Source organism: Pan paniscus, chromosome 8, assembly GCF_029289425.2.
Source record: "Pan paniscus chromosome 8, NHGRI_mPanPan1-v2.0_pri, whole genome shotgun sequence".
Taxonomy (NCBI): Eukaryota; Metazoa; Chordata; class Mammalia; order Primates; family Hominidae; genus Pan; species Pan paniscus.
In genome coordinates this window covers 78,248,421-78,275,722 of record NC_073257.2, presented here as the reverse complement: position 1 = coordinate 78,275,722, position 27,302 = coordinate 78,248,421, and the positions used below count along the sequence as shown (strand labels likewise).

The 27,302-nt window shown below is 35.8% G+C and overlaps 1 protein-coding gene across 5 annotated transcripts in view; it reads left to right on the top strand.

The window, feature by feature from the left end:
- Positions 1 to 27,302, top strand: part of CTNNA3 (catenin alpha 3) — a 1,760,513-nt gene that overhangs the window by 1,551,772 nt on the left and 181,439 nt on the right. For all 5 annotated transcript variants that reach the window (XM_034930662.2, XM_008955790.3, XM_034930660.3 and 2 more), the window contains one exon: positions 18,260 to 18,352. In XM_034930662.2, coding sequence (XP_034786553.1) covers positions 18,260 to 18,352 — 93 coding nt within the window. The remainder of the gene's footprint in view (positions 1 to 18,259; positions 18,353 to 27,302) is intronic.

Here is a 27,302-nt window from a genome sequence, read left to right as displayed (position 1 = left end):
GTATATTTTTAAATAAACTGTAGTCAAATTAGTCGTATATAAGAGGAAGTATAGGTGCATAATTTTCTTAAATCCTCCATGTTTAACTAAAAGTTGGTCCATGCCAATTCAGTCAGACATAATCAAACATCTGACGGTAACTCTCCCAGGTTACACAGCATGGTGGTCCATCAGCTGTGGTCTCTCTCTTGGGCTGCTTTAGAAGGCGAGCAGGGCCAGTGGCCTGATGATCCAGACTTCACACTGTATATCCACACACACCAGCTCCATGGTGTTATGGCTTACTTAGGATAGCTCCATAGTACTCTTATATAGTTGTCAATAATATTGGCATTCTATAATTTTATTAAAAATGCTTTTACTACTTAAATTACTTTTGAAAACCATTGACTTAAATGAAACTTGCTTTGATATTTCATAAACACTATGAAGTGATAGGAGAATCACATTTGCTGCCATATTGCCAGCCTTATTAGTGGTCCTTTCACATTCACATCCATATAGAAAAGCCTACATTTGGTAGCATGCTTACTAAAAGCTGCAATGTTTCTTGATCTCTAAGTTCCCCTGGTGAGAGGACTCATGAACAAGGTGTCTCTCAACTGAAGCTCATCTTTCATTACTCAACAACAAAATATGTGGTCCCCTGCTGCAAAATCAAGTTCATTTTTTAAAATAGAAAATAAGTGTATATATTAATTGATTAAAAATGATCTTGTAGCATTACTACTTCTTTTATGTATTTATTCAACAGAACTTCAGCTATACTATATTATATTAGTAGCATATATAATATAGTATTTTGCCAAACAATGTTACACTATGTAATAAGAGTTCATATAGGCATTTCACATTTTTGACAGCATTGAGGCATAACATTTAATAAAATGCACATTTAAAATATACAATTTAATATGTTTTATTGGCTTATGTATAAAACCCCAAGGCTATCACCATAATCAAGATAAGGAACCCATATATCAAACCCAAAAGCTTACTCATACCCCTTCACAATCTGATCACTCCTCCCACCAACTCTCAAATAACCACAGATCTGATTTCTGCCACTACAGATTGACTGGCAAGTTTTAGAATGTTATATAAATGGAATCATGCAGTGATATGGTTTGGCTCTGTATCCTCACCCAAATTTCATGTTGAATTGTAATCCACATGTGTTGGAGGATGGGCCTGGGGGGGTGGTGATTGAATCGTGTGTGCGGACTTCCCCCTTGCTGTTCTCGTGATAGTGAATGAGTTCTCACCAGATCTGGTTGTTTAAAAGTGTGCAGTGCTTCCCCCTTGGCTCTGTCTCTCCTGCTCCCTGTGAAGATGTGCTTGCTTCCCCTTTACCTTCCACCATGATTGTAAGGTTCCTGAGGCCTCCCCAGCCATGCCTCTTATACAGCCTGTGGAATTGTGAGTCGATTAAACATCTTTTCTTCATAAATTACCCAGTCTCAGGTAGTTCTTCATAGCAGTGTGAGAGCAGACTAATACATACAGTATGTGTTTTTATTTAGCTTCTTTTACTCAGTATAATTATTTTTAGATCCATAAATATTGTTGCTTTAATCAAATTTATTCCTTTTTATTACTGAATCATATTTCATTAAATGGACATACCATTTGTTAAATAATTCATCTGTTGATTAAGATTTGAGTTGTTCTCACTACTGGGATATTACAAATAAATCTGCTATAAATATTTGTATACAAGTCTGTGTGAATATGTGTTTCTATTCCTCTTTGGTAAATACTAACAAGTAGAATGACTAGATTCTATGGTGTGTATATATTTAATATTTAATATGTTAAGAAATACATGGACATTTTTAAAAAAGCAATTCTCCACATTAAGTTTGTTTCCTCATTTGTCCTAATTCCTTTGGTCAGGACAAGTCTGTGTAGAAACAGCACAATGCATTTGCCATGAGCTAGTTTCACAGCCACTTATATCTGACTACATCTTATACAATGATGTATTCACTTGCCTCTACAAACAGGCCTTTTAGTTTTGGAACTTAAAAATCTCTTTATATACAGAGCATAATTCTTCCTTAGGTGTTGTCCAAATATTTGTTTTGTCGCATTCTAGTTTTCTATTTTATATATAAGCTGACAACTTAAGCTACTTTATTCTAGCAGTGTAGGGAATTCTTATGTCCCATAAAGCAAACTTCAATCCAGTAACCTTGAATAATATGTCCAAAAGTCTAATATAGATCTGAATTACTGTCTTATGGAGCAACACCCCCCTGCAGTAATGTGTAATTTCTTTCATATTTTTTTTTGACCAGTGAAATAGGAGTGTCAGTTTTGGCCGTCCTGCTTATCCTTACTTAACATCCATGGCTGGAACACAGCAGGCAGTTTTTTGCTTTATTACTGTGCCTAGGATTACTTTGCAAATGTAACCAGATGAATTTGGTTAGGATTGTTGATACTATACCTGGCAGCTTAACGATTTCTGAAAGTAAAAGACATCGTGTCAGTTTATATCTCTATCTCTATCTCTATCTCTATCTCTATCTCTATCTATCATCTATCTATCTATCTATCTATCTATCTATCTATCATCTATCTATCTATCTATCTATCTATCTATCTATCTATCTATCTATCTATCATCTATCTATCTATCTATATTCCCCATTGGGAAGTCAAACCACAACATCTCTTTCCCTCAAAATCTTTGTTATGGAAAACTTTTGTAAAACCACTTCCCAAGACACTGAAAATGTAATACCTAAAATAATGAAGTAACAGCTTTTACACATCCACAGAACAAAAAAGACCATACAAAACAGGGAAATAGCATGGGACCTGGTAAGGGACACTTCTCTGTATCTGCTGTCACCACCCCCTTTAATGTTTGCTCTGATAATAAAGACATACACTGCAATTTTCCTCTTGCCAATCGAAAGATTTTTTCTGTGTCCACATCAGCTTCAAATATCATACAACATTGATAGACCTATTGCAAGGTGACAAGGCCAGCTATACTACCCCGCTGCAGATTTTGCAATCTTGTCCTTTTTTTATTGCTGACACGTCCTTGAAATGGTACGTTCAACCTTAAGCAGATTTTCCTATAACACTCATTGCTTGTTTTTTTTCCTTATGATAAAAGATAGAAAAATGTTTTGTAACAACTTAGAGACAAATCAACTAAAAGAGGAAAAGTCACTTATAATATTCTACAACCCATAGATGATAATTAATAAAATATGTTGATATATTTTCTTTTTCTTTTTCTTTTTGAGATGGAGCCTCACTCTGTCGCCGAGGCTGGAGTGCAGTGGGGTGATCTTGGCTCATGGCAACCTCTGCCTCCTGGGTTCAAGTGATTCTCCTGCTTCAGCCTCCCAAGAAGCTGGGATTACAGGCATGTGCCACCACGCCCAACCAATTTTTGTATTTTTAGTAGAGACGGGGTTTCACCATGGTGGCCAGGATGGTCTCGATCTCTTGACCTCGTGATCTGCCTGCTTCCGCCTCCCAAAGTGCTGGGATTACAGATGTGAGCCACTGTACCCAACCAATATATATATATTTTTCATTTTATTTTCCTCTTTCTCACACACATACACGGACAATATGAGTTTTAAATAATTAGACTATATATATACATATATGCACACATATATACACATATATACATATACGCACATATATACACATATATACATACACATATATACATATATACACATATATACATACAAATATACACAAATATACATATATACACATATACATACACACATATATACACACACGTATATATATATACAGATATTCAGTTAACAATATTTCAAGTGCATTTTCTCTGCTATTAGACATTCTCTGAAACTCTTATTTTAATATCTATAGAATAGCATTTTTGGAAAAGAAAAATGAACAAATTTTAAGTTAGACTCCCTTTTACTGTCTAGTCTAAGGATAAGATAAAAAAAATCACATATGTAGAGTTTATTTGGCTATAGAGTTTGATGAAAAAGGTGAGATTTTCCTCACTAAAATAAATTGGAATAGGTCTGATATTCATGGCACCGGTGTTCTGATTTTTGATCAGACATTCAGACATAAGAGTTGAAGGTCAGGGTGTGTTTCTAGCCATCTGCTGCTACTGTTGCTACTACTGCTGCCACCACCATTTTTAGCATTCCCCCCACTACTGCTCTTATTATTATTGCATGGTTTCAACCACCTCCCCCCATAGATCAAGAAGAGTAATGGTATTGCCACAATTGTCAATGGCATCAGCAATTGCTGTGCATGAAGAACCCTCACATCATCCTACATAGTCCTGCATAAAGGAAGTTTAAAAAGCTGTTTCTAATTTCCTGAGAAGTTAACAATCTATAAGAGATTTGTGATCTAAAATTGTATTCAGCATCTTGAATAAAGGATATGCTGACAATTCAAAGTTTTCTGAAATAGATATTCATATCTTTCCTGATACCTTGCTAAACCTATCATAAAATTCTAAAGTTAATAAAAATGACTGAAATTTTATAAATAATTAGTCCAATCTTTTCATGTACCACTGAGGAAGCTGTGTTCTCAACAAGTTAAGTTCTTGTTTTAGGTCACAAGATATTAAGGGCAGCATTTGACCTTGAATCTGGATAGTCAATCCTAGATATTATGTTCTACCATAGTTCCAGCCTTATGTTGTAAGAAGTTTTGCAAGTCACTTACCATAGATTTTCTGTTCCTAATTTGGAAATAGGATATAAACTCACAGCTCTGTCTCAGAGCATGTTTAGTAGGTGTGCTTATTCGTAGAGCTTAATTCAAACAATTAAAGAAAAAAGAATAACTTAGGAACATCTTGCAGGTCCACTGACACACTTCTATGCATGCTATAGGTGAAAATTGAATTCATCTCAAGCTTAGTATAACTTAGAGCCAGAGTACCATTCTGGGAAACAAGTTGACTTTCTTTTAGTTGGGTTTTCAAAGACAATGCCTGGTTCAAGTTAGACAGCAGTGAAGCAATGAGGAAGAGTCTCTTTCATGTTTGCTCCATACACATCGTTTGTTAAAGTCCAGAAATCATATCTGGCAGGGGGAAGAGGTGATACAAGGACTTCTCTGGTATTGTGCTGCTGTAAGCCCTTAAATACCTGGCCTGCCTTCTCTCTGAGCAGTATATTCATACTATTCGAAGCCTATTTTCTAGACTTACAGGTTTTGACTGTCTGGTTCCTGCATTTATCATACATTTGTAAGTATCAAGCCACATGTTTCATGAAACAAGTACTGGACCCTGTTTTGAAGTAGCCCTTTATTAGCTGCATAATATTGGACTGGCTCTATTAACTGTAAGGCTCAGTTTTCTCAGCTGTGGTATTAAAATGATAACATTTGCCTCTCAGGTTTATTGTTAAGATTAAATGAGAAAATGAATGTGGAATAACCTGGCACAGTTGTTGTTAAAAAATTATATTAAGATCTTGATTAAAAATGATTACCTCACTTTTATGTTTTCAAAGAGAAGAATTTCAAAGATCCTGATTTGAGTCTGGATATTTCTAATATTTGAACTTTCTAAAAATAAGCTTTCAGCCAAATCTTATTCTTTATGGCTTCATTAGTTCACGTCTTTATTGAAATTTCTGGCTTAAATATTTCTTATGACAGTTTTCATGAATTAGACATGCAGCCCTGGGAATCAGAGCTATGTCACCAAGTCATTTGGTGGTTGAATAAGTACAATGATATTGATAATGTCACTTTAATTCATGACCCACTTGCTGATTTGCTGTATGCTTTTCTGCTGTTATTAGCATCATTGACATCTTAGGAGCAGAGGAATGACTGCTTTCAAGCTTCCTGGTAGAAAGAATGACTGAGGCTGTAATATGATTTACCCCATGTGATTCTATTATTATTGAGTCATAGAAAGTCCTTATATAAACTTGAGCAATTATGATTATTCTCTGTGATAATCATTATAATTCAGATTCAAACATAAGGCATCAAATATTTAGATATTTGATGCTTGCTGGCCTGTGTAGCTTTCTAGATAATGACCTAATAGAAACTTGCTTCTTAGAAAATATGTGAACAACTAAGGCTCAGGGTTGTGTCTCCTCTGACAGCAATATTCTGTATGCTTAAGATTTATGTGCCCACAGTGTCCTATTTGGCTACATGTTTCATCATACCCTTTCATACATTATAGACATATTTTTTTTCCTTTTACTTTAGCATATATTTTTACATTCTGCAACTTAAATTTGTCAAACTGTATTTCAATTATTGTAGTGAGGTCAAATATTCACCTAGGCCTGTTAGTTTTATCCTATGGAATAATTCATATTCTTTTTTTTTTTGTTTGTCTTTTGATGGCATCTCGCTCTGTTGCCCAGGCTGGAGTGCAGGGGTGCAGTCTCTGCTCACTGCAGCCTCCACCTCCTGGGTTCAAGCAATTCTCTTGCCTCACCCTCCTGAGTAGCTGGAACTACAGGTACCCACCACCACGCCTGGCTAATTTTTATATTTTTAGTAGAGACAAGGTTTCACCATGTTGGCCAGGCTGGTCTTGAACTCCTGACCTCATGATCCACCTGCCTCTCGTGTTCTTAACATGTTGGAAAAGGGAAAAATGGTTTATAAAACATAAAGGGATTTATATTCTGTTTTTAGAAAAAGTCATTTGGATTTTGATAAGATTGCATTGAATCTATAGATCACTTTGGATAATATGAACATTTTAACAATATAAGTCTTCCAATTCATAAACATGAGATGTTTTTTCTGTTTATTCATATCTTCTTTTATTTCTTTAGGCAATTTTTGTGTTTGTTTGGTTTTTTTGTTTGTTTGTTTGTTTTTGTTTTTGAAACGGAGACTTGCTCTGTCACCCAGGCTGGAGTGCAGTGGCGTGATCTCGGCTCACTGCAAGCTCCACCTCCTGGGTTCACACCATTCTCCTGCCTCAGCCTCCCGAGTAGCTGGGACTACAGGCACCCGCCACCACGCCTGGCTAATTTTTTTTGTATTTTTAGTAGAGATGCAGTTTCACCATGTTAGCCAGGATGGTCTCAATCTCCTGACCTCGTGATCTGCCTGTCTCGGCCTCCCAAAGTGCTGGGATTCACCCAGCTGGCAATGTTTTATAGTTTTCAGTGTTCAAGTCTTTTATCTCCTTGGTTAAGCTTACTTTAAAATATTTTAATTTTTCTGATAATGTTGCAAGTTGGACTATTAATTTTGTTTTTTTTATAATTTGTTGTTATTGTGTAGAAACACAACTGATTATGTTGATTTTGTATTGTGCAACTTTACTAAATTATGAGTTCTAACAGTATTTTGGCGAAATTTTTAGGTTTCTACATATAATATTACCTGCAAACAGAGATAATTTTATTCTTCCTTTCTGATATGTGTGCCTTTCATTTCTTTTTCTTGCCTAACTGCTCTGGTTAGGATTTCCAGTTCTATGTTGAATAGAAGTAGCAAGAATGGGCATCCTTGCTTTGCTTCTGATCTTAGAGACAAAGCTTTCAGTTTTTCACTATCATATTAGCTCTAGGCTTTTAATAAACAATTCTAAAATTCACTTAGAACTATAAAAGACTCTGAATAGTTAAAGCAATCTTGAGAAAGAAGAACAAAGCTGGGAGGCATCATACTACCTGATTTCAAAATATATTACAAATCTACAATAATTAAAACAGTATGGTACTGGAATAAATGCAGAACTATAGACCAATGGAAGAGAATAGAGAGCTCAGAAATAAACCTAAGTTCACAGTCAACTGAGCAAGGGTGTTCACAGTCAACAAGCGTGCTAAGAATACCCCATGGGGAAAGGATAGTCTCTTCAACAAATGGTGTTGAATATCCACATGTAAAAGAATGAAATTAGACCCTTATTTTACACCATACACAAAATAAAATAAAAATAGGTTAAAAATTTAAACCTGAGACCTGAAACTGTAAAACCCTTGAAGAAATCATGAGGGAAAAGCTTTATGATGTTGGTCTTAAAAATGACTTTTTTGACCAAAAGCACAAACAACAAAAGCAAAAATAGACATATCACATCAAACTAAAACCTCTCTGCACAGCAAATGAGACAGTCAAAAAAATGAAAAGGCAATCTATGGAATGGAAGAAAGTGTTTATAAGCCATAAATCTCATGAGGAGTTAATATCCAAAACCCATAAGAGACTCAACTCAGTAGCATAAAAAGAAATAACCCAACTTAGAAATGGGGAAAGGACATAAATATGCATTTCTCCAAAGAAGACATACAAATTGCCAACAAGTGTGTGAAAAAAATGCTCAACATCACTAATCATCATGGACATGAAAAAAAAACACAATGAGATATCACTTCACACTTCTTAGGATACCTATTATCAACAGCCACAGAAAAGATAAGTGTTGGTGAGTATATGAAGAAATTGGAGCCCTAGTACTCTGTTGGTGGGAATGTAGAATGGTACAACTGCTTTAAAAAATAGTATGGAGGTTTCTCAAAATTAAAAACAGAACTACTATATGATCCAGCAATCCTACTTCTGGTTATATGTCCCAAAGAATTGAAATCAGGATCTCAAAGAGATATCTGGACTCCCATGTTTATTTCGGCATTATTCACGATAGCCAAGATGTGAAAACAATCTAAATGTTCATTGACAGATGAAAGGGTAACTAAAATGTGATAAACTTGTAAGATGGAATATAATTCAACCTTAAAAAAAAAGGAGATCAGTCATATGCAACAACAAGTGTGAACCTTGGGGACATTATTCTAAGTGAAGTAAGCCATTAGCAGAAAGGCAAATACTGCATGATTTGCCTTATATGAGGTAACTAATGTTTTTACACTCCTAGAAACCATGAGCAGAATGGTAGTTGTCAAGCTGAGGGGAGGGGAAATGAGGAGTTGCTGCTCCAAAGTTATGAAATTTCAATTATGCAAGATAAATAAATAAAGATCCTACTATACAGCATTGTACCTATAATTGGCAATACTATGTTATTCACTTAAAAATTTGTTAAGGGTAGATTTCATATTAAATGTTAATACAATACTGATAATCATAGTGTAAAGAAAAATAATAACAAAATAGAGGGATGCTAATGGTTCCTGGAGGCAGTTTTGAATTATATTTTAAAAGATTGTAAGAAGAAAAGTCACCAATTCTTGATTTTGACAAATAGAGACATACATCTTATTTGCATCTTCATTTATTCTTCTGTTGCATTAACTCAATAAAATATGTATTTACTGAGTACTGACTGTATGCCAGGCACTGTTAGACACTTGGGTTATAAAACTGAGAATAATACTAGATGCCTTCTCCCTCTGGTGGCTATAACAGAAAGATATGTGTATTCAGGAGATTAACCCTATTTTGAATTGATGTGATGAATTAGAGTGGACTATGTTTCAATCAACTGAACTCAACAGATTTACCGAATCTTCACTAGCGTTGAGATCTCTCAGTGTTGAAGAGATGTTTGATCCAGCCTAATGTTTGTCATAGCCTTATTATGTTTTCAGTTTAAGCATCAATTCATAAAAACTGAAAATTCAAAGGATTTACAAAAATTATCAGTTTTACTTACTTCTCATCTTCATTTTAAAGGTCAAGGAATTTAAGCATAGGAAAAGTCTGAGATTGGCCTAACAAAAAACAACTAATTTAGTTAGGACACCCAAGTATCCTAACTTCAAGTTCCATTAATATTCCACCGTAACACAAGCCTACCAGCTTTCTGGTGATATAAGAAATATCTTCCCAGTTTTTCCTCAGATGCTTTACACTCATTCCTCTCTTCTGCCTGACACATCCCAGGAAATTTTTTCATCTCTAACCACTCAACTTCAGTCTCAAATCATATAACTCTATGGAATATCTTTCATCTCCATCTAATATTCTTACCCTTTATCTCTCTTGAGGGCAAGGATTGTGTTTTATTTCCTTCAAGATTCCCAGTATCTAGCATAATTGTTCCTGTCTACATACGGCCATGCCGTGCATGACAATGTTTCATTCAGTGATGGACTGCATATAGGATAATGGTCCCCTAAGAAGGCTATAATGGAACTGAAAAATTCCTATCACCTAATGACATTGTATTATTTGTTCTCACATTCCTATAAAGTACTACCTAAGACTGGGTAATTTATAAATAAAAGAGACTTAATTGGCACACAGTTCCACAGGCTGTACAGGAAGCATGGCTGGAGGGGCCTCAGGAAACTTACAATCATGGCAGAAGGTGAAGGGGAAGCAGGCACATCTACAGGGCAGGAGGTGGAAGAAAAGAGCCAAGAAGGAGATGCTACACACTTTTAAATAGATCTCATGGAAACTCACTCACTATCATGAGAAGAGCAAGGAGGAAATCTGCCCCCGTGATCCAATCACCTCCTACCAGGTCCCTCCCTCAACACTGGGGATAACAATTCGACATGAGATTTTGTCCGGAGCACAAATCCAAACCATATCAGATGCCATAGCCATCTTAACATCGTGACACAACACCTTACCTTTTCTATGTTTAAATATGTTTAGATACACAAATATTTACCACTGTGTTACAGTTGCCTATAGTATTCAGTACAGTAACATGCCATACAGGTTTGTAGCCTAGGAGCAATGGGTTATACCATACAGCCTAGGTGTGTAGTAGGTTATACCATCTAGGTTTGTTTAAATATACTCTATGATACTTGCACAGTGACAAATTCACATAATGACACATTTCTCAGGATGTGTCCTGATTGTTAAGCAACATGACTGTATATGTAAGACAATCGAATATGTTAGTTGAGTTAACTTGAGTTGATTATATAATCAAGCAAACTTAGATTAGCACTGGATATCTTTAGATAATCTCATTATGAATAAAAGATAAAAACAAGATCAGCAGAATGAAAGCAGCTTATTAAATTCTGGTATTAAGATGACAAACAAATGATAGAATTTCCTTTTTTTAAAGGCTAAATAGTATTTCACTGAGTGTATATGTTTGTGTGTATATATATAGAGAGAGAGGGAGAGCTCACAGTTTCTTTATTCATTCATCCAATGAAAGACACCTAGGTTGCTTCCATCTCTTAGCTATTGTGAACATGGAAGTGCAGATATCTCTTAGGCATATTGATTTGAATTTTTGTGTTTTTTTTTAGACAGAGTCTCATTCTGTCACCCAGGCTGCAGTGCAGTGGCATGATATTGGCTCACTGCAACCTCCGCCTCCCAGGTTCAAATGATTCCCTTGCCTCAGCCTCCCTAGTAGCTGGGATTACAGGCACACGCCACCACACCCGTCTAATTTTTTGTATTTTTAGTAGAGACGGGGTTTCACCATGTTGGCCAGGCTGGTCTTGAACTCTTGACCTTAGGTGATCCACCCTCCTTTGCCTCCCAAAGTGCTGGGATTATAGGCATGAGCCACTGTGCCCAGACCCTTTTGAATATTGTTTTCACCACAAAAAAATGATACATGAGTGAAGAGATAGATTTGTTAATTAGAATTTAATCATTTCATAATGTTAATATATACTGTTGTAAACATCACAGTATGCTATATAAATATATAATATATACAATTATCAATCAAAAATTTAAAAAACAAATTTTAAAAAAGGCTGCAAGCAAGTTTGTAGTTTTTTTTTTTATACTTTAAGTTTTAGGTTACATGTGCACAACGTGTAGGTTTGTTACATATGTATACATGTGCCATGTTGGTGTGCTGCACCTATTAACTCATTTTCATACATTTTCTGATATCTTCTTCCAGTAGTCTGGTTAAGACTAAAATGTCTTCTCTCTTTTGTCTTGTAAACATAATGTTATTATATGGGATATGACTTTCAGTTTACATACTTATTTGCAAGTAAATTTATTTTTAACTTGGCTCATGGGAAATTTAAATATAGTCATTCTTGGGCCTTCCCTTACTCCTGCTACCTATGTTGGGCCAAGTGAGCCAAAATTCTTGAGCAATCGTTCTCAAATGGGTGATTCCTAAGCCTCCAAATTTCCAGGGGATATTTGGTAATGTCTGGAAACATATTTAATTATATCTCATGACTTGAGAGGGTCCAAATGTGTGTGGTAGATAGAAGCTAGGGTTGGTGCTAAACTTCTTACAATACACAAAACAGATTCTCACAACTGGAATTATTCAGATCAAGACGTCAACAATGCTAAGACTGAGAAACACTTCTCTTGAGGCTAAGTCTGTCTCTGGAGGCTTGGGCTGCATCAAGACATCAGGGAGTCTCACCGACCCTGTCATTTACCCACACTGGTTGCCAATGAGACATCCATTGTCCCAGCCCATGTAACCCTTTCAGGTCTACCACTGTTTCCATGACAAGTCTGTGGCACGGGGCTATGGTGAGACTTGAAACACTGGTCTGGGCTTACTGGATGACATTTTCTCTGAAGTCTTTTTTATCCATATTGGATTGTCAAGGAGTAGGGCAAGTTACTACTGATTATGGAATCATAAACTTTTTAGTCCTCCACATCTGAGAATCTCTTCTGAGCTTATGGAAAACCTTTCTCTACACAAAATCTCATCTCTAGTTTCCATAGGATTTTTTTTAAATTCAAGAATATTTGCATATACTTTTCTTTAGGCAAGGAATTATTGATTCAATACTTATTAAAAGACAGAAGGCAAAGGATTAAACATTCTCCACAGCTCAAAAATGTTCCCATGATTTTCTTGTGAAATTGATCAATAACAAAAGCTTGTCAGTAATTAAATTGTTTGCTCCTTTATTCAGCTAAGAAATAGAAAAATTGAGACATACTATGTGCCATTTCATGAGTGGAAAACAAGACAAACAACATCCCTATTTTCATGTAAGTTAAGTTCTAGTAGGGATAAAATCAAAAATGTATCCCACCTGCCAAAAAAAGGAAAAAAATGAAGAAAAAATATAATTTTAGGTGAAAATCATGAAAAAGGACCTAAAGAAAATATATACACTAATATAAGAAATAAATGAAATGGGGAAAAGGGTTAACTTTAGTTAGACTGGCCAGGGGAGACTTCTCTGAGTAGAGAGCATCTGAGCTCCCATGCCGAGAAGGATCCAGTCTGCAAGAAGGGGTAAATAGAAAGACACAAAGAGTCTTAAGTGGAAAGTGCTGACAAGTGGGACATGTTTGAGGAGGAGAAAAGGGGTCAGTGTAACAGAAATGTCACTGATTTCTTGAATATTTATAAGGTAGAGTGCCAGTCTCATGGTCAAAGGTGTGGGGCAGGAACTTCAGTGTGTGTTTGTGTGTGTGTGTTAAACAAGGGCCATGTCTTAATTTTCTTTATTTTGGCATTGTGTCATTGATATATTTTTATTTTTTAAATGTATTTTAAAAATTGTGATCTCTCCATTTTGACATTGCAAAATCATCCTACATTACTACCTCAGCTGGAATGAAATCATTGAACATGTGACGTTAGTCTCCTGCTTGGGATGGACATTCATAGCATGTTTCCTAAGAGCTTCTCTGAGTGCGAGACCACTCCTGACATTACTGTGGTGGTTATTTGATTTTAGTAAGTCAGTGAAAGCTAGCCAGTGAATTATATTTATAATAAGTCATGTGTATGATTTAGAATTCAAACATAATTCTGAGAAGAAGCCAAGCATGACTCCTGTTTTCCACAGTATTTTTAATACTTTTTATTTCTTTTTTATTTTCTTCCTGTGTTTTTTCTCTCTTCTTTAAAATTTAGCAACCACAAATTTCTTTTTTGTATTTTAATATTAAATATTTATAAAATCTGCGCAAGTGAATTTTTAGTTGTAATAATGCCACCTGTTTCATTAGGGATGCTGAAAGGATTAGTGAGATAATGTCTATAGAAAGGATTGAACTCCTTGTGGGAAAAAGGATATATATATGAAATTTATTGTGACCCTGAAGTCTTAATGTATTACTACTATGTCATTGCTGTCCTGGCTTCTATGTAAACACCTCAGCCTGAATGTTTTCAGCTTCAACTTCTATATTTGTTTTTGGCTTCTTTTGCTTGAATCAAGTGAGATAGCAACAGTAATGATAATCTATAATATTCATAAACAATATTAATAATTCAGTATTTCCCAGTCACCGAATAATGTTCTAGTCCGTCATCTTGTTTTATCTTTATAATAACCCTAAAAATTAGGTAGTATTTGTGCTATTTTACAGGTGAAGAAACTAAGCCTATTCCAAATCACTTTTGGGCTGCCTAAGGAAGACACCATAATAAGCCAGAGGTAAAATAGGAAAATATGAAATATATCTCCACAATTCTGATATGAGAAATAACATTAATGTCTGCATTGATTAACACTTTTTCTGAAAAAATGGGCTCTCTTCATCTTGGTCTGGTTTAGAGACAGCCCAGCTTAAAGAAGACAAATTATTTCCATCATCCCTGAGAATCATGCTAGAGTGAATCTTTGCTGAGGCCAGTTTAAGAGATAATTTCGCTGTTAGACATGATTAAAGTCCAATTAAAAGAGATCTCTTACATGGAGTTTAGAAGGAAGCAGTGCATGGGTAATTATATTAAACCCTGTTTAGCACAATGACATTAGATAATCAAACTCAGGTAACTGTAACTAGAGGCAACTAGTAAATGTACCATGTCAACCCAAAATAATGTCTGTGTAGAATCTAAAGGACAGAAACATTGGTGGCTTATCCAAAGTTCCAAATCAAAAATAAATTTGGATTATACTGGATTAAAATTATTAAATTTGGAATAAAGGTGATTAAAATTTGGATAAATTTACATAAATGTTTAATAAAAATATAAAGGTGTATATTGGGATGAGGTATAAGGTAGTGGAGAAGGAAGAGGAAAAGCAACAAACAGAAATAAACTTTTGCCACAATCCAGCTAGGTCTGTGGGCTAAGCTCTTACCCAAAGCATCTTAGTGTAATTGAGCCTCACAACAACTTTTGGGATTAGGTATTATTATCCGAATTTTATTCTGAGGGAAACAAACTTTAAAAGAGAACACATATTGCCCATAATCACTCATTAGAGGACCAGAACTCAAATTCAGGTCTGCATTACTCAATATTATAGGGCCTTTCTAATATATAACACTGCCTCTAAGATAGTTAATCTTTCACAGAATGAAATTGATTAGAAACACACACACACACACACACAAACACACACACACACAAAACTTCCAGATGTTTACCAGATAGGTAGAAGCAGACAATTTTAAGAAGGCATGATCTAGGGTACTCTATCATCCCTCCTTTCCCACCCCATTTTTTTTTCTTTTTTTTTTTTTGAGATGGAGTTTCACTCTTGTTGCCCAGGCTGGAGTGCAATGGCGCGATCTCGGCTCACTGCAACCTCCGCCGCCTGGATTCAAGCAATTCTCCTGCCTCAGCCTCCCGAGCAGCTGGGGTTACAGGCATGTGCCACCACGCCCAGCTAATTTTGTATTTTTAGTAGAGACAGGGTTTCTCCATGTTGGTCAGGCTGGTCTCGAACATCTGACCTCAGGTGATCCACCTGCCTTGGCCTCCCAAAGTGCTGGGATATTTGCTGTTTCTATTATTTGTGTTTAGTGCTGAAGGAGTTAATGTATTGCCCTCAAAATTATTAGAGTACTCCTTTCTCTTTCTTAGTTTCCACTTAAACTGTAGCATTTTGTATTTAACTATTTATTTTCACAATACCATCCAACACCATGGCTTACAGAATGTGAAATGCTGCCAGCAAGTGTTTTGAACACTTCCCCACTGATTTTGTTCATGAAAAGAAGAGGTCAGTTTTTGTAGCTTTGCAAGAAAACTATTAATCCTGTGTTAAACACAAAGAAAAACACAGAAGTATGTGGGCGTAAATGGTAGGCTTATCTCTTCGTACAGCATCCCCAACAAAAATGGCACTTGTGACTTCTGATAGCAGCAATTGTTCTTAGTTTGTTACTTTATTTGGGGGTTGAATAAACTATAGGAGTGGATGATGAAGTTATTTGTCATTGCATGATAGGATATAACCCAAGTAATAAATAGCAGACATTTATAAGGAATAGATCACACTAGGGACACCAGACAGCCTTCAGTTGCAAAACAACAGGGCACAAGAAAGAGAATTTGATTAACTGAATTTGTTCAAATGTTATAGGGCCTGGTGATATAATAAGGAGGGAAATTGCAAAGATGCTTTCTCAAGAATACTGTGACAAGAATGCACAAAAAGGCTAATAATGAGATATATGATTGTATAGAAATTACATAGTAATGAACTTGTGCTATTAATACCTAAGAAGAAATAATAAATTGTCCTAAGATAATAGCTGCATGTAGTTGCAGCAAAGAAGGATTGCAAAGAGATCAACACAGAGATAAAAAATAGCACATTGAAGGCTTTGGCGAGAGGGGGAATGTTAATATCTGATAGGAATTGGTTGAAATAAATGCAAAATGCTCTTCTGCAAACGGATGGGTATTGCTCAGTGCAAGTGTGTGAGAACAAAGAAAGTGCTGTTTAAAGATCTATGAGATGAGAAAGAATCTGAAGCCATTAATGAATAGGAAATTGGTAGTTTTGCTATATAATATGAGCTAATCATCAAATGTCCCCATCTCTGGAGTGCTCCCAAGGGATGAAAGGCTATTGGCAACCCTGACAATAAACAGAACGTCTGTGTGTAAAGCAACGTTTAAGGCAAACCAGAGCTAGTCTAAGGAGATGGGCTCTGCCCATTTCCAGTCTTCAGCAGCCATATGTGCATGAAAGATGCAGGCCCAAGGACATCTTCTACTTCGTTTTTGGTTGTTTTCTATGAAACCTAAATACTTATTTTCTGGGTTTGTCACCAGGATTTTGTAGCAAAGGAATCATACAGAGTGGAATAATGGACATTGGAGACTCAGAAGCAGGGAGGATGGGAGAGAGATTAGGAATAAAAAGCTACATATTGGGCACAATGTGTACTAGTTGGATGAAGAGCTCACTAAAATCTCAGACTTCATATTCATGCATTTCATCTGTGTAACCGAAACCCACTTGTATCCCCAAAGCTATTGAAATAAAAAAAATATATTAAGTTGAGACCTTGTGCACTAAAACAAATACTAGGCTAATTCTTGTTAAGCACTTTGACCTGTATTTGCAAAAATGACAAGGAAGACATGTCCCTGCCTCACAGAATAGACAATTCAACAATTAGCTGCCTAATTCAGCGATGATATATTAAAGTATAATGATCATTATGGCAGATAAAGTAGAGGGGGCTAGGAAACACTTGGCAGGGAATCCAGCCCAGTCTAGAGGATTCCTGAGCAAGACACCTCCCTGAGAAAGAGGCATTTAAGCTGAAATTGAAAGAAGGAATGGAAGTTAGCTAACTCTTTATAATAGACACTGAATTTCAAGTTGAATTATTTATTAAGTCCCTAAAATTTTAATTTCTTGACAATTTCTGGGGCATTTTGATGATATATGATTTTAATGATGATTATTTAATGCATTTATCAACTGTAAGCATCTTGGTTTGCAGTAACCACATAGTGGGTAGCCAAATTGCTATTCACTGAAATAAAATTTTCCCTGTGATCATTTTTTTTGCTTTCTTTTTCTCTCACAATTTATTGGGATATAATTCATATACCATAAAACTCACCATTTTGAAGTATAAAACTCAGTGTTTTTTAGTATATTCAGAAGGGTTTGTGATCATTCCTACTATCTAACTGCAGAACATTGTTATCATCTCAAAGAGAAACCACATACCCATCAGCTGTCATTGCCCATTTCTCCTTTCCCCTAGCACCTAGCAACCACTAATTAAATCTCTATTGCTATAGATTTGCCAATTGCAGACATTTCATGTAAACGGGATCATACAATATGTGGCCTTTTGTGGCTGGCTCCCTTCACTTAGGATGATGTTTTCAAGGTTCACCTGTGTTGTGGTGTGTATCAGTATTTTGCTCCTTTTTATGGCCAAATTATATTCCATTGTACACATGTACCACATTTTGTTTATCCATTCATCAGTAAGCATACATTTGGTTTCCATTTGTTAGCTATCATGACTGATGCTCCTGTGAACATTTGTGTATACGTATTTGTGTGGACATATGCCTTCCTTTCTCTTGAGTATATAACTGGGAGTGAAATTGCTGGGTCATATGGTAACTTTATGATTACCCTTTTAAGGTACTGCCATGTTGTTTTCCAAAGAAGAAATGCTTTTACATTCCCACTAGCAATGTTTTGCTTTCTTTTTATAGACCCCAGAGGAACTGGAGGATGTTTCTGACCTTGAAGAGGAACACGAGGTCCGCAGTCACACCAGCATTCAGACCGAAGGGAAAACTGATAGGGTATGTCACTTCAACTGGTGGGAGAACCATGTACTGTGTCACTGAAGGCTGTGCCCTCCCTTTGTCAATCTAGGCAGCCTCTAATGGGTGGGACTCCTGGATCTGGAGCTAGTTCTGTGAAGCACATGGAGAAAAGCCTTAGCATTAAGGGAAACCACATGAGGGGAATTATTTTCCTCTATCTTGAGAGCTCACAGTAAGTCCATTTCAGGTCATGTAGTGAATCACTCCATACTGCTTTTGATCTTTATAGGAGTCATGGGAATATAAAAGTGAAATATGTACATGTTTGCTTAGACTAGAAAAAAGAAACGAAGAAGTTGTAAATATACTCGGGAATTCTAGTGGAAAAGAAAACTCGTCTAAGTCAATAATCTACTTTTCTTTCTCTACAATAACTTCTCCTGTGCCTGCCCCCAAACACACACACACACACCCCACCACCACCACCACCACTGCCACCACCACCACACAACTCCAAATATGTTAATTCTAATTTCTGAATTACTCTGAGATATTGTACTTCACTTTACTCCCACCCAGTGCCTGGGTATCTGTGAAAGTTTGGCATCCTAGCCACTTATCGCTTGCAACTACAGACCAGACAACAAACCTTGGATCTGAAACCCACGTAGTACAGCACAGTGCCTAAGCCTTCCTGGGAATGCATGTGCATCTGCCACCTCCTTCTGGAGTGTTACTTGGGAAAGTCAATTAGCTTCTCTGTACCTCAGTTCCCTCATTTGTAAAGCAGAGATACTAATAGTATCCTTCATAAGAGGATTACTGTGGGAATTAACTGAGTCAACTAACAGAGCACTTATATAGTGCCTAGTTCATAGTAACTTCTAAATAACTGTTAGTTACTATCATTCATAGTAGTAATAGCAGCAGCAACAATAGTATGATTATCATGATCATCATTATTAATATTATTATTAAGTTAGTTAAATTCAGTGACATAAAATTTGGAGATGGAAGCAAATTCCTAACCTTTCCCTCTGTTTTCTGGTCTCTTATGGATGTATCTGATGTTGAAGCACTTATATTGAAAGGCTGGCGCATACTCTGTTTTTGTAGACATATTGTTATACAAGCTCTGCAGAAACATTTCAAGCAAAGACCTGTTTGGTTAACTCCATGTCACAATGAGTGTTAGTGCACATTTCCTTAAATAAAAATGTTGATATTCCTTATATGTTTTGATATTCTATTGTAATCTATGGCTTGTGGAAACTGATTTGAAAAAAAAAAAAACTTTAGTCTTTACCAAATTTTACCTATAATCTTTCGGATTTCTATTCCCTAAGAATGTAATATAAGATAAATACACTGAAAAATATCTAATTTTAAACAGATGCAGAGAGTCAGATTCTGTTTCTACTATTCTTTTTGATTGCCTTTTTAAAATCCCACAACATATTATGTAAAATATTTTGTGTGTTTATCTACTTTCACATATGTGAAATGAATGTTTAAAAAGCTATCTCATTAGAGCTTAACTATATCCTTTTATTAACAAGAATATCTTGCATGTACATATTTGTTTTTATAGTGTGCTAAGTATTTTCTCATTTACTATAAAATACAGAAAATATGGTAAAACATAATATGGGAAAAGATAAATTTGGGAAAGTTCCATGTTTTCAGACATTCAGATTGCCTAGAAATAATATATATCAGCCAAGAAAATAAAACCTATGTTTTATCAGAAACATTGCTTATCTCAAATTTTGGTAATAGGAATATTTCATTTCAGTGGAGAAAAAATGTTCTTCGAGTAGACACCATTATCACATAGCCAGACAGATAGTATTTGGTAATATATTGGGAAATGCTACTTTCTTGAGTTTCGATTTCTTACAGATTATTTGGGTTATTTGTCAGCCCTCTACTAGCCAATTTGTGTTGAAAACTGTCTAGGGTCACACAGCATCTGGATTTAGTTTCCTTCAAATCTAGTTGGCATCATTGGTAGAGATCACATCTTATGAATGGAAATTGAATTGGAAATACATTTTGCTAAAGGTAAGCTTTGCTCTTGCTTTCAGGGAAGTGGGTGCGTGGTTCACTCAGGCTGATGTCACTGAAGGTAAGGTGTAGGTGTCAAGGCTTGCAAAGTAATTGACCAAAGGAAATTTTGTTAAAATTAAGGCTCTTTTTAGAATGCTGGAATTAGGATAAACACACCTCAGTTTTTATTCTGGCTTAGCACTTGTAGACGATGAAGACTTGGTTAGAAAACCAAATTTATTCATTTGAAAAATGAGATGAATAATACCATAGTTTCTCACAGCATCACTGGTAACTTCAAATAAGATAATGCATATGGAAGTGTTTCAAAAATTTCCACATTATATAAGATGGTAAACTTCTTATTACTACTATTTTCGTTTGTATTTTTGTTCTTGGTCCAAAGTATAGGCCAGGCCAGCTAGATGACTGGCTGCCCATTATAGGTTATAAACTTGATGATCTCTATGGTTCTGAATCTTAAGAATTTTTCATAGAAGCCACTGCTTCTAATGTTGTGGAAACTACCCTGAAACTGCTCTGCATCTTGCATTAGTGTTCTGCCGCGTACAGTTCTCGGACAATCCAGTTCATTCGGAATGCCGCCGGGTGAAAACCTCACCACTGTTTAGTGACAAGATAGATCCCTGACCACGAAATCTACTGGTGGCAACATTATATTCAACCTGGCTACTCTCTGCTCTTATAAATCTCCTCTGCATAAATCCCAAATAATTTGGATTTTATTCACTTCCTGCATTGGGGCTCCCTAGCAACTACTATGTGGAATCCCTCTGATAACGGCTCAGTCATGATAATACATATACAACCTCATATGAGGCACGAACCCCACGTAGAGCAACTCTTGACCAATAACCCTATTCTGTTTCTAAGATGGACAATTCGGAAATGCATTTTCCACAGAACCTGAAAGGGTCCCCAGTAGGATCAAGTAGTAACCATGTTGATACTGTGTCTTTAGACTGGCTCTCCTTTCTTTCCTGATTCATTCTTCCCAGGCTCCCAGTTCCGTTTACTAATATCTATTTCCAAAACAAACTACCTTCCAATCTCAGACTCTGCTTATTGGAAGAAAATAATAAAAGAAAATTACTCCACATATATTATTTACTTAATTTTTACATTAAATTTGCTATATTAATATTATTCCAGTTTTACTAATAAGATCACTAAGGCTCAGATTTATGTAACTTGTGTAGTAAGAGGATTATGTCTTCAGACTCAGACCTTCTGTGATTGCCACATGTCAGTTTACTTAGGAAATAAAGTTATGATAAGTCCTTTACTAAAAAACAAACAGATAGACCGCCACCAGAGCAATAAACCTGATGTATCATTAATGGAAGGAGAAAGAGGACAGAGCAAAGGATGTCACAGCTGTCTGACAAGGGGAAGACACAAATTTTCCTTTAAATTTTGAAGAGAAATTATTTTATATTGTAGATGACTTGGTACCAATAACACTCCTTACATTATATCTGCCTTGTGAGTTTATTACAACAGATTCTACTCTCATAAGTTAAGTTTATGAGACAGATGGCCAAGGAAAAGGATAGCTCAGATTTGGTCCCCACCCAAATCACCCAACAAGAACCAACATTATATTTAGATAGGTTTTACAATATCTACCAGACATCTTGTATTCTTGAGTCCCATATTCTTTGCACTAATATCTGTGTTCCATACTCCTTATAATAATAAAATGATATTTATATCTTCAATCTCATATCCATCTGAGACATTATAGTCACATTCTAGCCGTAATTGCTGTAATTTCATATCCATTGCACTGAGTGTAACTTTTGGCACATTTCACACACACTCTCACTTTGACAAGATACTATAAGATATTGAAGGAGATTCTGTTGAGAAGTCTTTAAATACTCATGCCATGCTCAGTGCGGAATTTGGGGTCACAGCACAAGATGAGTAAATGGATTTCTTTTTTGTTGTTGCTGTTTCTAAAGAGTAAATGCCTTTTTAGTTCTTGGATCATGCAGACTCTGCTGTATTGAACATGCGCTAGAACCAGGCACTGTTAAGTAATGGAGTGACAGTTATTTATTATCATTTTACTTTCTGTATTTCATTCCTACTAGCTTCAGCTCAACATCATTTATTATTGTTGTCACCAGTGGCAAATGCCACTAGGCATTGTAAAGGTCTGTAACTAACATATAATGATTTAGAGTCTGTGGTCAATGAGAACAAAATATTAAAAGACCAATAATGCATGACTTACGAAGTGGCAATGGAAACAGCAGTGGAAATCAGTAATTATCTTAATTATTAAACATGAATACTCACTGGACCAATACGTGGTTATATCCAGTGATCAGGCGTACCGGAGTGACACAGGAGTTTGAGTTTGATACGGGTTCATAGAACATTCTTCACAGAGCTCGTTGTTTATTCTGTTCATGCTTTCAGCCAGAATAAAATAGGCATCTTTTATCTGAAAAACTCAAATTCAAAAGAGACATGAAAATACACCTTTTAAAAGAGAATAAAATTTCTAAACTTATTAATAAGATGTTTGTAAGTCCTAAAAGCTTCCTAAAATGTTATATGACATACAGACTAAATCATATTTTCTATTTAAACAGAGCAGTGCCTGATACTGTTTAACACATCATAGTTTACAGAACATTTTCAAATTGGTAGCTTATTTATAAAAAGCCCTGGAGCTTATTTTTTGTTATCTTTTCCTTTTGGTTTTACTAATTAGGAAATGAAACAAAAAATTTAAGTAGTTTATGCAAGCCATATTGACTGGGACCAAATCTCAGGTCTTTTGGCCTCAAGCATGTTCTCTTTCCAGTACAGCACACTTGTAAACTGGAATAGTCTCATCATCCCTTAATATTGTCATTGATCTACTATTGCAACAGCCAGTATTATAGAGTTAATATTATAAATTGCTGTACTAGAAAGATGGTTTGTTAAACTGAAGACCACAAACCTTAAAATCAGTTGTATTTAAACCTTGCAAATTTCTACACATCCCCATCCTACAATCTTCTATCAATAGCAAAATTGGCTTGTTGATTACCATTTAGAAACTACCTGGTAATGCCCAGACCCTGAAAGTCTCTCTTGGTGGGTCACTTCACCTTGATGAAGTGGAGTATTGGGCAAGTAGGGTCATATAGCAGGGGATCCTGCAGGGTGAGGATCCAAAGTTAGTTCCCACCACGGAATCCGGAAGAGCAAAGGCAGTTGCTCCTTAGTCATTGTCTCATCACATTGGCCTGTGTGATGTTTCAATAAAATGAGAATTCTAATTTCTAGAAGTTTTTCCTGTTTTATTTTCTGCAATAGGGGCAGCAGTCGGAGTAGAGACTTAGGAAATTATTTAAGTTGCAGCAGGGTGGCAGCTGAACATTCCTCAAACTTACCTGAGTAATAACTGTGGGTTTAAAAAGGCTCTTCATAAAATTGATTGAAAGAGAGTTTGGGGAATAGAATAGGTGAGCAAATGACTTGCCTTTTATATAACTGCTGTAATGTATAAGTCAAGAGAATGGACTTTGGAGTCACATAAACCTTGACTCAAATCTTAGTTCCACCAATTACTGTCCATATGACCCTCATAAAGTTACATTTCTAACTTTCAATTTTCTTATCTGTAAAATCATGATGATGATAATAATAATACCTATTTTATAGGTGTTTTTGAAGATTCAATTAGATATGCGAAAATTCTTGTTTGGTTTCTGGCACATAGGAAGTGAACAATAAATTTTGATTTTTATAAAATGAATCTCATGAAAAATGCAGATCTTTGTGTGCTCCTGATGTGCTTTGACTTTTTATTGAGTAGCTCAGGGAGCTTTGTAAATACAAATCTCTCTGACTCCTGATATGGGACTACTTGGTTTCCTGTTTCATGGTACTAAGTATTTTTGACATCATGGACACTTTACTACCAGAAGTCTTTTGAAATTGTTTTTTGCCTCAAGAAGGGGACTAATGAAGAAATGCTTTAAGAGATTAAAAGGAAGAAGGCATTGTGATTCTTAATGATGCCAGCAAGTTTACGTAAATCTGTATTCACATAAGTAAGCTAGAACTGAAATAGATATCCAAAAAAGCAAATCTTGTTAATGCAACATCACAGAAAAGTTGACCCAATAGTTGTCAAGTTCTTATTTCCCTCACCATTTAGTAAAATGCCTGGCTCTGCACTGGGAGTTTTTCTTCCTTGTGGAACTTTGGTAGCTTGGTAATCCATTAGTTTCTGTCTCTGTCAGTTCTCATAAAGTTGCATAGGACTTAAACTTTTCAATTTTTAATTTTTCTGCCAGGCGCAGTGACTCACACCTCTAGTCCCAGCACTTTGGGAGGCTGAGGTGGGTGGATCGCTTGAGGCCAGGAGTTCAAGACCAGCCTGGCCAACATGGTGAAACCCCATCTCTACTAAAAATACAGAAATTAGCTGGGCATGGCAATGCACGCCTGTAATCCCAGCTACTAGGAAGGGTAAGGTGGGAGGATTGCTTGAACCCAGGAGGCGGAGGTAGCAGTGAGCGGAGATTGTGTCCACTGCACTCCAGCCTGGGTGACAGAGTGAGAGACTGCCTAAAAAAAAAAAAAAAAAGAAAGAAAAGAAAAGAAAGAAAAAAGAAAAAAAACAACATTTAATTTTTCTAGATGTATAATGATTTTTTAAAAAAAGAGAAAAAAATACATCTCATTCTGATATTTATTGGATGCATGTTGGAGATAGTTCTGCAAGTAGTCATTTATAATTACCTCTTCTTTCTTTGCCCCTGTCCAAGAAGAACATATTCTACAGTCATTCTTTCCTCCGCCTGTACAACTTGAAATCCAATAAGGTCTAAATACTAAATCAAAGGTTTTGTTCTGTCTCACACAACTTAAACTTTGATTATAGTGTCTTGTAGGTGAGTGGTGAGAAAAGGAATTTGTTAGCACTGAATTAGACTGGGTAAGATTTTTATTTAAGGATATTTGAATCTGCTAGTTCTAATTGCTGGAATTGAGTTTAATGAACAGAACATTAAAAACAAGACATTTAAATATTATAATTTCAACAATAGTCATTTCATATTTCATTGTGACCAGGTTATACTACATTTTTAAAGATACATTATTTGTCATATATACTGATGACCCCAAATTACAGAAATTGTAATATGCAGTCTTTGCTTGATGACTAAGGTCTGTCATGTGTTTAACATTATATTCACTTAAGAGCATATAGTTTGTCAACCTGCCTTGCCTTAGAGAAAATCTCTGGGGCCATTGAATCTATATAAGCTCTATAAATAGAAGTAATTTAGGACAGAAATAAGAACAGTTGCCTAGGTTACTGGACACAACCTCAAAACGCCAATAGCAACAGATGAACTGGAGCATATCAAATCTTAAAATACTTGCGATGGTTCTTAGTGTAAAAAAAACGCCATGTAAACTTTATGTTGGTGATAGGAAAAACTGCCTCACTTTTGCTTGTTTACATGCAGTTACCTGAATATCCTTCACTATGAAAATAGAAAAACAATTCCGTGGATGAGTGGTTTACTCTAAAAATTAAAAACATTTTAACAGGCCATAATTATTATCAGTATATACTCTCAATAACTCAAATTTGTACGGAATTACCTTACAGAATATTGGGACACATGACCTCATTACCATCTTCGTGATCTAATTTGGCTTATTATAAAAAAACAGTTTGAATAAATATAGATAAAATTCCATTAATCAGCAGCAACACAGCAGGCAATACATTTTCTCATCATTGGTTACTATCATTTCAATTTTATGTTTGGCAGTAACTCTGCTCTCCTATCTTTCTGGGTGATCTTTTTCATATTTTTCGTGGTTTCCTTTTCCTCTATCTATTTTTAAACATTAGGGTTTATTAGAGTTCTCATCTAAGCCCTATAGTCCTCCAGCTCTTCCTACTTTTCTTAGACATTGTCACATAATCCCAAGATTTCAAATATCATATGTAGGCATGTGATTCTAGCCTAGTCCTGTCTTTTCAGCTCTGACTACATATATTGGGAGGCCTATAAATTTCCTCTCCTTGAAATAATCACAGGCATCTGTAGATCCCACTGTTTCCAAACCTAAATGCACCACCTTAATCCACTAATCTACTCAAACTCTTACATTCCTTAAGGCACCTCTGTACATTCAGTTGCACAAATCTAAACTCAGGAATAGTTTTTGAGTCTTCCCATAGCTAATCATACAACATGTTCTGGTTTTACTCTCTTCTAAGTATTTTCTGAACTTGTCCATTTTTCACCACCTCCACTATCACCACTGTCAAAGAAGAATTGCACCAAAGTTAAATAAGAGAGGAAGACTTTATTCAAGGCTTTTGCAATGGAACAAAGGCTAGAATTCATTCTGAGCTCAACTCTGCTGAAACAAAGATTTTTCAGAGATAAGGTGAGAGGGATTATAGTCCATCAAATTTGCTAATTGTCTTTAACCAAAGAAATCGTAAAACTTCTCATAAATGTTTTCTTTATAACAGGAGATGGTTTTACAACTTGGAGAAAGCCGTTTTCAAGCGGAGGGGAACATTCATGCCATCTTGGTCCCTCCTTTAGTTTAGGCACTGGCACCTCTCACCTAGATTTCTGCAGCATGTTCCTAACTTGTCTCCTGCCATCAGTTTTGTAAACTTCCATTGTCCATACTTAAGCTCCTGTGATATTTCCAAAGTGAAAAATCTGTCATCTATCATCATACATAAAAGCCCTTTTAGGTCTTAGTGTCACCCCTTGCCCTTAGCATGAAATCCAATCTCCTAATGCCCTCTGTAAAGGAACTTCAGGGTCTGCTCTCATTTGCATTATATTTTGCCAGTTTCTCTTCAATGCTACCTCCTCGTGCAGAAATCTCAGGTCTTACAACCATCAGGCTCACCCTC